Source organism: Oryx dammah, unplaced genomic scaffold, assembly GCF_014754425.2.
Source record: "Oryx dammah isolate SB20612 unplaced genomic scaffold, SCBI_Odam_1.1 HiC_scaffold_14, whole genome shotgun sequence".
In the NCBI taxonomy this organism is placed as follows: Eukaryota; Metazoa; Chordata; class Mammalia; order Artiodactyla; family Bovidae; genus Oryx; species Oryx dammah.
The window spans coordinates 29,731,622-29,744,030 of record NW_024070198.1 but is presented as its reverse complement, the minus strand read 5'-3'; the positions used below and the strand labels follow the sequence as shown (position 1 = coordinate 29,744,030).

The 12,409-nt window shown below is 37.4% G+C and overlaps 1 protein-coding gene across 2 annotated transcripts; it reads left to right on the top strand.

Moving 5' to 3' along the window:
* Window positions 1–460: 460 nt before the first annotated feature.
* On the top strand, window positions 461–11,612 carry SMNDC1 (survival motor neuron domain containing 1). Of its 2 annotated transcripts, XM_040254412.1 has the most exons (6): window positions 461–695; window positions 1,831–1,950; window positions 6,765–6,907; window positions 7,555–7,716; window positions 9,770–9,923; window positions 10,351–11,612. In XM_040254412.1, exons 2-6 carry the CDS (start codon window positions 1,831–1,833, stop codon window positions 10,486–10,488), a joined length of 717 nt encoding a protein of 238 aa, XP_040110346.1. In that variant the 5' UTR covers window positions 461–695; the 3' UTR covers window positions 10,489–11,612. The 2 variants fall into 2 exon arrangements, with proteins under 2 accessions (XP_040110346.1, XP_040110347.1); XM_040254413.1 differs by lacking the exons at window positions 461–695; window positions 1,831–1,950 and adding an exon at window positions 4,481–4,674.
* Window positions 11,613–12,409: the final 797 nt, after the last annotated feature.

The window sequence follows — 12,409 nt, the reverse complement described above, 5'->3', positions numbered from 1 at the left end:
CCCTAGAAGGCTTACTGAAACAGGCTGCTGCGCCCATCTTCAACGTTTCTGATTCAAAGGTCTGAGGTGGGTGTTGAAAAAATAAACACCAGGCAATGCTGATGGTGCTGGGACCAAACTCTGAGAACCAGTCCCTAGGAAGAATACTGTATTAAACCCGGTTCTTTCCGCCACCCAGCACCCTGGGAACCTCAGGATTCGCCGGACTGAGCCAACACCTAAAATAACAGACTCCCCATTCCGAGCCGGAACTAAGAGAAGACGAGCCTACATCCGGCACCTGGCGCATCCCAGTACGTCATTTCCTATCTATGAGACCCGCCCTTTCCCTTCTCCCCCACCTCCTCCTCCCCCCCTTCCCCTCCCCCACCCCGCCACGGTCCACTTCACGTCCATGACGTGATTAAGGACCGGCGGCCTAGAGGGCGCTGGGAATCACGTGAATCGACAGACATCTCGCGAGGATTTTCAACCTCTCGCGAGACTTCACCCGCCTCCTCTATACCTCCTTCCAGTCCCCGGCTTTAGCCCTTTCCAGTTCACTCCCGGCTGAGACCCGAATTTCTACTCCGGGTTAACTAGTTGTCGACGCAGATTGTTTTGTTGTTGCTGCTGCTGCTGTTGCTGTTGCTGCCACCGCTGGGCTCATTTGCCCCCTACCCCTTCCCGCCGCCACTCTCCCAACCCCACACAAGGTAACGCGATGAGGGAGACAGTGAGGCCTCGTTGGGCCTCGACCTCTCACGAGTTGAACCGGAGGCCGGAGGCCAGAGGCCGAGGCCGCAGTGGAGACGCCCGGGCGCCGGCCTCCTCTTCCACGCAGAGTTGAGCCCGAGCGTCCCCGAACGGGGTTGGGCTGGTCGCGGGAGGCGTCTTAAGGACGCCCTCGGCCCTTCTGTGCGGAGCCTGTTTGCGGGTGGGGCTCCGGCTCCTCGGCCCTCGGCTCCGTTCTTGTTTTCGGTTTCCTTGGAAGTTGTTGGAATTTCGAGGTCTGAAATGGTCGAGCGAGTTGTGGCGGGCTTTGAGGTGTAGGGTGACTGAAGGGGAGCAGCCTGGCTTGCACCAGCCCTTTTGAAGTACTTCCAGGTTCCGGGCTGTGGTTGGCCGGGATTTGTTACACAGACGGGTCTCAGAAACCTTGTACGTTTGCTAATAAAGCGAGAAAGAATTCTCTCCGGTCTTATTTTCAGGAGAAGTACGAGCTGGATTTGGTGAAAGGCCCGTACTTTAGATTGCCTAAATTGGAGAGCATCTGTGATGTTTCTTTTACTGCGGAAAAATGCATTGGCAGTATTTAAGTGACTGGGTGAAAATATTTTTGCACTGTGGAGAAGTTTCTAAACACACACATTATAGCTCTTGTGGAGAAAGTCATCTGTGTAGTTAATCCAAAAGCCATTGAAGTACTGTTTAGCCCTTAAAGGTCGGAAGCCTCAACTCTTTAAACAGTTTAGTGCCTTCTATTTTATTTTTTGGTGATGATATAACAATCCTGTTCCTTGAGCCTAACACAATGTCTCTTCCCTGTTAATAGTTTAAAGAAAATTAGAAATTATTCTCCCTTTCCCTCTTATCTCGTTTTCTGTTTCTATATGGAATATATCTTACATGTTTATAATCTTCAGAATACTTGAAGTTTGTGGTTTGGCGCACAGCTTTTCTCTGAACTGAAAGTAAAGATGGTAGTAGTAATTTATGCTGCAGTGAATTATAAGGAGTTGGGAACAAAATTGGTAAGGGTTAATTCAGGCCGACAGGAAAAAAATTTTTTTTATGTTTTGGTTTTTTTTTTGGTTCTGTTTTCATGACTTTACTCTTTATTTTCACCAGATGTCAGAGGATCTAGCAAAGCAGCTGGCAAGCTACAAAGCTCAACTCCAGCAAGTTGAGGCTGCGCTGTCTGGAAATGGGGAAAATGAAGATTTACTAAAATTAAAGAAAGATTTGCAAGTAAGTATGGGGCAATACATGATAGCTTTATTGCTTGGAAAGAGTATTTCTGTGGCTTATAAGTGGCTTATTGCCTAGAATCTGTGGGTACCCATAATACCTTTGGAGGGAGTGTTTCTCCCCTTCACACCCCTTGTATGTACATGTGTGCACCCACAGAGGCATACATGACTTCTAAGAGAAGGGTTGCTTCCTCAGTTTGTGTACATCAAAACGGTTGAAACATTGTTCTTTGTTGTGTCATCCTTATATGCTCTTAAACTTTTTTAAAGTAAGAGTTAATTTTATAAGTCACTATCACTCAGAAGAGGTACATATGACTTGACAGTGGATAACATTGCTGTTTTTAAAGACTTGGAAAAGGAATTACTTCAAAGGGTAACTAAAATTAAAGGAGGAAAATATAGCTTAATCAGATTATATCAGATTATTTTTAATGCCACAAGATTTCTTTGAAAATGAAATAGAGCACCCATGCCAGAGATCCTGTGTGTGTGTAAGTGTAACAAAGCTAGCTCTAGTGCCTGTGTTAAAAACACATTATAAAAATACCTAAAGAGATGTTTGTTTTCTGCATAAATGTTACATAATGTTTGAACTTAAGGCTAGGTCTTATATGTAATTATTGTCACTTATTAGCAACTTGAAATTAAACCGAATCTATGTAAAAAGGTGATCTGAATTTAATGTGTTCCTTTTGTCCTGGAAGAGCAGTAAGTATGAAACCGGCTTTTTAAAACTTCCTCTGGGGTTTCAAGACAAACATAAAGCCATGGAAGTAAATAGATTCAAAACAATTCAAATCATCTTCATACTACATATCATTTCTCTCTGTTTATATCACCCTCTTGCCAATTAAAATGATCAGTATTTTAAGGATAGTAGAACTGCAAACAAAACTTATTTGAAATGGGGTCCAGATTCACAATTCTAAAAGCTTACCTGGGCATAATTTAAATGAGTTGAATATTTTTAGGTTCAACTTCTGGGTTTAGGATAGATGTGCATGAAGTTGCAATAGTATGTTATTTAAAAAAACAAAAATACAAACAGAAACCAAGGCACCTCTTCAGTATGTAAAAGTCAGGCCAGTGGATTTCAGGGAGCTAGTAAGAAAAAGATGTTTTGGGAGCAGTTTCTCCCATCTCAGGCCAACTTTCTACTTGTCTTAGAGAGCCTGACCTACCCCCATCTCTCTCTCTCTCTCTCTCTCTCATTAAAAACCAACTTAAAAGCAGTCCTTTTCTCCTTTGAAGAAAGTGAAATATTGTGTCAGTGTTGTATACATTGCTTCCTGTATTTAATTGGCAGTAAGAGGGAGGGGTATATGTGGAACTGGTGGAGCAGGGAGTTGGGAGTGAAGACAGCATTATTATGAGTCTTGGTATTTCAGTATTTCTACAATATATTTCAGAGCCTGGGCAGAATTATGTTAGGACATGATCTATAGTGGAAGTACTATAGGGAGGGAGATTGTTGTAGGCATTGTAGTAACCAGGTAAATGGCTTACTTAGGGTTCAGTTAATAATGACCTGTAAGTCGTTCTGTAAAATATTCTTTTTTAAATAACTATTTTGAAAAACATTGTCCAGTAGAACTTTCTGTGGCGATGGAAGTGTTCTATATCTGCTGTGCAATATTATAGCTTCTGGGTACATGGGGCTATCAAATACTTGGAATAAGACTAGGATGGCTGAAAAACTGAATTTTTAATTTTATTTAAGTAACCATATGTGGCTACCATATCAGATGGCACAGATTTAGAAGTGCACGTTCTAACACTTCAGTTAGCAATAACAGAGGATGTTTTTCCCGACCAATCTTGACCTCAAATTCTTTTCCTGTCATGGAAAAAAAGCAGTCATTTTGGTTACTAGATACAGGTTTGTTTTTGAACTGAAAATACTCAAAGATGGAACGCATCGTTTAATATTAGATAAAATTCTGAAAAATATTTTTCTATCTGCTTCCTTCTAGTAATTGTTATCTCCATTGACTATAGCTACAGATTCTATTTTGTTATAGGTTTTTGTTTTTAGAAAAATCCTTTTCCTTCCTTGCTTTCTGAGATATGCCTTGTGCCATTGGTATTTAATTCTATCTTTTATGTTTGCTGAAAAGTCTTCAGGCGGATGACCGAGTTTGTAGTCTCCTTTATATTTTTGTGTTCCTTTTATGGAATATCCTTACTCTGGTTAAGAATTTGTTTGCCCTTTCATTTATGCAGAACCCTTTTTCTGCATTTTTTCCAGTGACTTTCATTTTGCCAGTAAGACTTCTGTGTTTATCTCTTTAACACACTGTCTTTCATATAAAGTTACTCAATAGGCAGCAAATCAGTCTTCTGAAATCCTAATTTGTTTTCTTTTTCCACTTTATAGAAGTGAGTTTAGTAAAATACAGGCTAGCTAGTTGACTAGCTCCCCAGGCAGTCTGTGATAATCACAGAAAGAGTCAATTTATTAGGCTGTTTTGCTGAATAAACTGGTTCTAAAGGAGGCAGGGGTCAAGTCACTTGTCTCATATATTACAGTGGCTCTCTGCATCCCCGAAACGCCTTCCTTCAGTAAGCAGAGTGCTTGAGTGCACCCCCTTTGACCTGCTGATATGTAGATCACAACATCTGATGCTTCCTGGAATTGCCGATAACTGTAACTGCTGCCCATCTGTCAATGAAGGAGCAGTTTCAGAACTCAGACTTGGGGGAGGAAAAGTAATTAATGGTATGTACCTTTAAGAACTCCCTCATACATGAAATCATATTTATAATACTTTGGTCCATATGCACATGTGAATTAAAAAAACATTTAGAAGGGTCTTCATAATTGTTGGGAGGGGTATGTACAACATGGCAAAGTGAAAAGACAGCTAGAAATAAATGCTCAAGTGTCTTCAGTGCAGGGCCTTGGAAATTATAACTGCACAGCTTTTCAGGACCCTTCTCTTTGGTGAAAATTTATTTTCTTATGAAAACATAGTGGAAAGATGTTTTATTCTAAGAGAAGTAGAGTTCTAAATATTGAGATCTAAAAACACAGACTTCATGTTTGTGCATTAGTAGTCCAATGATCCCTAGTTAAATGAAATTATTTAATGATAGGAATTGCATAGGCTTTTGAGTCAGACTTACTGGATTACATTCTTAGTGCTAAAAGTGGTTAATTAAAAACAAGACTGGATAATTTACTCTCCTTTGTGTAGTACATTATCTATTTATTTGGACATCTCCTTGATTATTTGCAAAGGATTGTCTAATTAAAAGGTATTTGAATGGCTATTTGGCACCTAATAAAATTTCATTAAAGATATTAATCTACTGAATTTTTAACTTAAATCTGAGTCTTGTAGTATTCTCATTCGTAAAATTTTTTTATTCATAAAACTGATCTTTCTCCAAGGGCTTTAATGATCCTTTTTTTTTTTTTGGTCCTTAAGGCTCAAATATAAGTTTTTAAGAACTAGCTGGAAAGATTTAAAATCTTTAGGAGAGAAGTAATATTTCACTTGCTTGGCTATTATTAAACCTCAGTGGGAGCCAGGAGAAACTGAATAGAGTGTAACTTCGCTCATTTTTCTCCCAAAACATAAACTGTGATGTTTAAGGTATTTTATATGCAACAGCAAAGGATGAGTCTTCATCAGAGTAAAAATATAGCAGATTGGTAGCAGAATCTATCAATTTGTTTTTATTAAGTTTTTTAACCAACTCTACCAAACACCTTTGAATGAAGTCAGTAAGTGTAAGCGGAGAAGGCAACAGCAACCCACTCCAGTACTCTTGCCTGGAAAATCCCATGGATGGAGGAGCTTGGTAGGCTGCAGTCCATGGGGTCACTAAGAGTCGGACACGACTGAGCGACTTCACTTTCACTTTTTGCTTTCATGCATTGGAGAAGGAAATGGCAAGCCACTCCAGTGTTCTTGCCTGGAGAATCCCAGGGACAGGGGAGCCTGGTGGGCTGCTGTCTATGGGGTTGCACAGAGTCGGACATGACTGAAGCAACTTAGCAGCAGCAGCAAGTGTAAGCCTAAGTTAGAAAACGTATTTGTCACACAGAAAGGCTTTGCCTACCTGTGTGTTATATTTATTTTACTTTTTCCTTTTAGTTGAAGCTGTGCTAATGTGTTTAACATTATAGTGTTGGGATATTTTAAATCTGACTTGATAATTTGCTTACCCAGATGGGGTAAGTATTATAATAAATGACTAGAAAAACTACTGTTTTTTTATACATGCCTATAGTATTTTAGTAGGATCATTTTTATTACTAATAATGCTCTTTTGAGTGTTTTGGGGCTTATTTTATTTTTTTGCAGGGAGAGCATCCCTGTTGGCTAGGCAGTTAGTACTACTGCCAAGCAATGCCCTATAAAAAATTCATTGGAATTAAATACATGTGACAGTGATAATGAGATAAAAGGGATCTTGAATCTAGTTCAGTGCCGTAGAGTTGACTATTTCTCACCTTTAGAGAGATCTCTTTTGCTAAAATAGGTGCTTAAAAATAACGTACAATGTAAATTCAAGTTCACTGTATTTCTGTTAGTATTAGAGGTTAATTAAATTGAAAGGCAACTGCCTAGGTTTAAGTCCCACCACCACTGTATAAAATGTTTTATCTTAGTTTCTACATGGGGATAATCACAGTATCCATATCATAGTATCATTATGAACTGCAAATAAATATGTGTAGAGTAGTTAATGAGTGCTACATGGTATGAGAGCTGTTATCAAAAACTGAAAGAAGTTGCTTGTTGAAAGTAGGTGACAATGTGAATTATAAAGATAAAGGTTTTTGTTTTTCCTTTTTAGGAGGTTATTGAACTAACCAAAGACCTTCTGTCAACTCAACCTTCTGAAACTCTGGCAAGTTCAGACAACTTTGCTTCTACTCAGCCCACTCATTCATGGAAAGTAGGAGACAAGTGTATGGCAATCTGGAGTGAAGATGGACAGTAAGTGTAGAAAAAAACTAACTATAACATGAACTAGTAAAGTACAATGGTAAGGTGATTTTTATTCAGCTTGAACTACTCTTATTTTAGTCTTTATATGGCTGATATGGTATTTTAGTCTTTATGTGGCTGATATGACTTAAACAACCGATTTGATTCTTGGGTGGTTACATTACTATAGTTTAGTTTTTAGATTTAGAGTAAGTTTTAGGGCAGAAGAATGGCTTGGGTGCTAGAGGAGATAGACATGAAATAGAGGAAAGTGAATGGATTGTCTTTGTTTTAATACAGTCTATAAGTTCTTTTCTCCCTGGGTTGCAAATTGAGTAATGGTTGGCTCTCTTAGACTTCCGTGAAGCACATATACTGAAATGATTCATATAAGAAGTATGTTTTCTCACAGAAATTGACTAAAACACATTTAGTAGATGTGTCAGAGACTTCGGGCAATATTTTGGTTGGGACTTCCTTCCTTAAAAGCCAGTGGCTAACTCTAGCTGCTGTTTTGTATTATCTTTGCCAAAGGGACGTTTGATTGTATAAGTTTCATTTTAGACACATTTAATAGTTGAATCACTGCAGTATAAGTCTTATAGGCTGAGTACTAAACCTTTACTCACCTGCTTACAGCCATGATATCTTTACAGGTGTTATGAAGCGGAGATTGAGGAGATAGATGAAGAAAACGGCACCGCTGCAATCACTTTTGCTGGCTATGGCAATGCTGAAGTGACTCCACTGTTGAACCTCAAGCCTGTAGAAGAAGGAAGGAAGGCAAAGGAGGACAGTGGCAACAAACCCATGTCAAAGTAAGTGACTTTGACTTTAGCATTTTAAATGTAATCTTCCCCATTTGGGTATTTGAGGTTGTCTGCAGAATCTGTGCAGGCTATATTAGGGTAAGAAAGTTATAATACTGTTTACAATTGTTTTGAAGGTTAGCAGTGTATGGTTAACAGTGTCTGTTAATACGTATACCTAGGTAAAGTGAAGACATTTTGGTTCCTGCTTAGGCATTTAATACCTATTTATTAAGAGGATATCTTAAGAGTAAAATTAAGAGTATATCTCACTAAACCAGGTTCTGGGTTCCACCACAGCAAAGAAGACCAAAATAGGCCTTGTCCTAACTGCGTTTACAATCTGAAGAATAGACACATAATTCAAGAACTTTAGTGTAGAAGTAATGGAGGGAACACAACAGATACTTTTAGAGAACAAAGAAAAGGTAACAACCTGCAGTTTTGTCATGAGGGCAAATTTCTTGGAGGAAATGACATGTAAACTGAGATTTGAAAAGGACAGATGTTGGCCAGTTAATGAACTAGAAGGTATGATCTTGAGCAAGCTGCTTACCTTCTGATTCCTCATCTATAAAACAGGGATAGTAGTATCTCCATTATGGGGTTGTAAGGATTCATTCATAGCTTGAGAAAAACGTGGCACAGTTCTTGACATAGGCTTTCCTGATGGCTCAGTGATAAAGACCTGCCTGCCAATGCAGGAGATGTGGGTTCGATCCTTGGGTCAGGAAGATCCCCTGGAGAAGGAAATGGACACCCACTCCAGTATTCTTGGGGAAATTCCATGGACAAAGGAGCCTGGCGGGCTGTAGTTCGTGGGGTTGCAGAGAGTCAGACATGACTTAACAAGTAACTTAAACAAGAAGTACATTTAAAACCAAAAAATGGGGGGGAACATAGAAGTAACAGAAAGAAATCCTTTGGTTAAAAACTTGGGGCTTGAGGGTGGGTAGCTTAACAAGAGAAAGGTTAGAAAGGTAGAGGCCAGATCATAAAGAGCTAGAAAGCCACTGATGCATTTCAAGTGGAGAGGATTTGATATGTTCATATTTGAACTTTTGAGTGATTACTGGCAGCAGAGAGAAGGCAGCTACTGCTATCATCCAGGTAGTTGATGGTGACCTGAACCAAGCGAGTAGCAGTAAGGATGGAGCCGTGTATGGTTTGAGAGTTGTTTAGGAGATGGAATTAACAGTTTCCAGTTAACTTCTGCATACTTATCACAGTTTGCCATCTTTTGGTTTGTCTAGGTGTTTTCAGAACTTAATTTGCTACATAAATATATTTGAATTTGGGAAAATTATATCATTTATTAGCAATAACATTTGATTTAAGCATCCCAATAAGAAAAATAGATTGTAGAACAACATGAGATTTCTACTTTTAGTCTTTGACATTGTGTAAACCATACTTCATGGAAGTGATTATATGATACAGAGAAGTCTGAATCATATTACCTCATTTTGAATACCTCTATAATCATTCCTTTGGTGATAAGTGTTAACATAGCAGGAATTACTGAGAGAACTTTTAGGCCCTGATTGGAAAACCCTAGTTGTTTTTAAGAATTGCTAGCTATGGTTTCCCTTTGTGCTGCTGCTGAGCTCTTCCAGTCAAGATGAAATAGTTTTATCTGCATTGAATCTTTGCATTTTCCAAATGCAGCATATCATACTTGCTAACCCATTTAAAAATTGATAAAGGTTTAGTTAGCTTTTCATGTTGAAACTCATCTTTTCTTGAAACAAAACTTGTAAAAGCTATGTTAATGACAAATTAAAAGTCAGTTGAAATATTGCATTTAAATGGGTTATAGATTACTACAGTTGTGTTTAAAAGCTTCCAAGATACTGTATATTCCAAATAACATTTATTACTAGTCCTGAGTGATTGACATTGATGTTAGTGCTAGCATTGATGTTAGTGCTTTTATCTGTGGAGGGAAAAGTGTGTAAACTTATTCGATTTTGGGGTTTCTTTGGCGGGAGAGAGGTTGCACTGAAGTCATCTTTTAGTTGAGGTCATTTTGAATTGACATTTATGTGTTCTGTCCACACAGAAAAGAAATGATTGCCCAGCAGCGTGAATATAAAAAGAAGAAAGCTTTGAAAAAAGCACAGAGAATAAAAGAACTTGAACAAGAAAGAGAGGACCAGAAGGTAAAATGGCAACAGTTCAACAACAGAGCCTACTCTAAAAACAAAAAAGGCCAGGTTAGTAAATCCTTTCATCATACATACTTTGCAAATTTGCAGAGCATGGCTGTCATTAAAATAACTTTAAAATGAAAAAGGAGGTTCAATGAGATTTAAAAAAATACAACTGGATCTTGAATTCAGAATCCTCTTTAATCTTCTTCTTGACTTACTGAATATAAAATATTCCCATTAGCCACTGTCTCTGCAGTGGAAGCACTGTGAATGAATTTATATTAGGAATTATAAAAGATCTAGGTTATTTTCTTTTATAAACTAAAATTTGAAAACCTGTGTGTTATCTTACATACCACTTACTTACGTTGGGTATCACTGGAAGATTTTTTGATCACTCAAGTTTTCTTGATGTACTTTTCCTTAAAGGTGTATTATGAAATTTTCGTTTTTTTCCAAAACCAATCAAGAATTTTTTTTTTCTCTCTAGGTAAAGAGGAGTATTTTTGCTTCACCTGAGAGTGTAACTGGCAAAGTTGGAGTAGGAACTTGTGGAATTGCTGATAAACCTATGACACAGTATCAAGATACCTCTAAATACAATGTTAGGCATTTGATGCCTCAATAATCAGAAAAACTGTTGGATTTCATCTCTGCAGGGCTTTACATTTACCTTTTTATCCTTATATTTTTCTAAAGGTAAATTATTTGTTAGATGAGTAAAGAAGATACCATTGTTGTCATTGTTTGACTTCAATAGAATGAAACTTGAAATTGCATTTAATAACTGCTACTCATTTAAACTTTTTTTTCATTACTACTACCAGTTTCCTCAAAGTTTATTGGATAAAGCAACTTTTCTAGATAAATGCTGCATAAATACAGCACTTAAATGAATTATTCATCTTCTTAGTATCAGGTACCCACTTAATGGATGGTAAATACTTTTTGTAAAGTTCTAACTGGGAATTTTCAGATGCTTTGAACTTGCCACATACTCGAGCAATTCCCTGGAATATCAAGACAAAATACCAACGTGCTAAAAAGAATTTCTCTTCATTGTTTTTCTTATCTTCAGCTTAAATTTATCTGTTGCCCAATTAACCTAAAACTAGGTTAATTGGTAAATGGCAAAGTTTTCTCTTCTGCGGTTTTTCTCAGTAATTTGCTTCCTAAGCCTATTAGGCCATCTCTAAAATTGATCCAGCTCTTTATTCTTTTCATTGAATTTTAGTTTTATGTAAGAAACCATGTTTAGGACCAGCTACCTTTTCTAATGTTCTTTCTTTTTTTTTTTTGTACGTTTGCTTTCCTCCTGTGTTGATTTTCACTTAATGGTAGTGGTGACATTTTTTGGATGTGTAATGTTTATATGAGAAAACAAAAAGCTGATGTATAGCCCTGTATACAATGTAGATACTATTTTTGTAAAAAACCAAGGCTAAATTAATGAACAAGAGTACTGAATGTTTCATCATTAAAAATTTACTGTATTTCTTGTGCATTAATCTGACCATAATTTCCCTGTATATTATGTTCATGTAGCTGAGTTTATAATTTTTGTTAACTAGATCAAGTTGTCAGGATTTGTTGGTAAGTGTACTTCACAATTATCCTGAGTTGAGTTTAAGCCAAATATATGCATAGAAAAGGGTCCTCCTATTAGTGGAAGAAGATGATTTTTAAGATGTGTGTTAATTTCAGTTTTTGTATGTTTAACTTTTATTAAATAAAGTGTTTTTAAAATCTCCAGGGTGTGTTAACCGATAGGTAAAGTCTTAGCTGCCAGCATTGATACAGTGATTAAGCATACATCATTTCCACAGAAAAGAATATTGAGTAAGTAATAAAGGTTTCGGTAAATCTTTGTGTACTCCTTACATTGGACATAAGAAATTGGATCCTAAAGGAAAAAGTAGTTTTCTTTTTATTTTAAGGGCTGTGTTTAATAGAGATGTTTATAAATTTTTGGTAGAAGGAGAAAATAAAATTTTTTATTTCATGAATTTTAATTTTTTGGTAGACCTGTGCCACCTTTGGCCCTATGGGCCTTCCTTTTACAAATAGGCGTATGGCATGAAATCAAGAGCTCTGCTGTCAAAGATCTAGATGTGACCCTTTGAGAAATCCTGTTTGCAGGATGATGATAGTATCTCTGGACTAAACTTAAAAATTACGAATCCTGGGGAGACCTGTCTCATAGTGGGAAGCTGAAGTTGAGAAGTGCTTAGTGAGAAGCATGATACCAATAGTATTTTACAAATGCAGGTGGTTAACCTCTCAGTTTTATAAAATCAAATATGATGCTTGGTCTTATGAAGGGTTGTTACAAAATTTAATGTAGAGTTTCCCTGCTTGTCAAGAAAGGGGACTTGAAACTTTGAAACTGATGGACTGAACCATACTTAATGGCCCCCATGTGGCTATGGTTGCATTTGTCTTCTCAGAACTTAACATTTGACTGTGCATTTGACTTTGTTATTGACTGTTTCAAGGGAAGGACAGTCTTAACAACCGCCAAAAAAAAAACAATTTTAGATTTTAGTTGT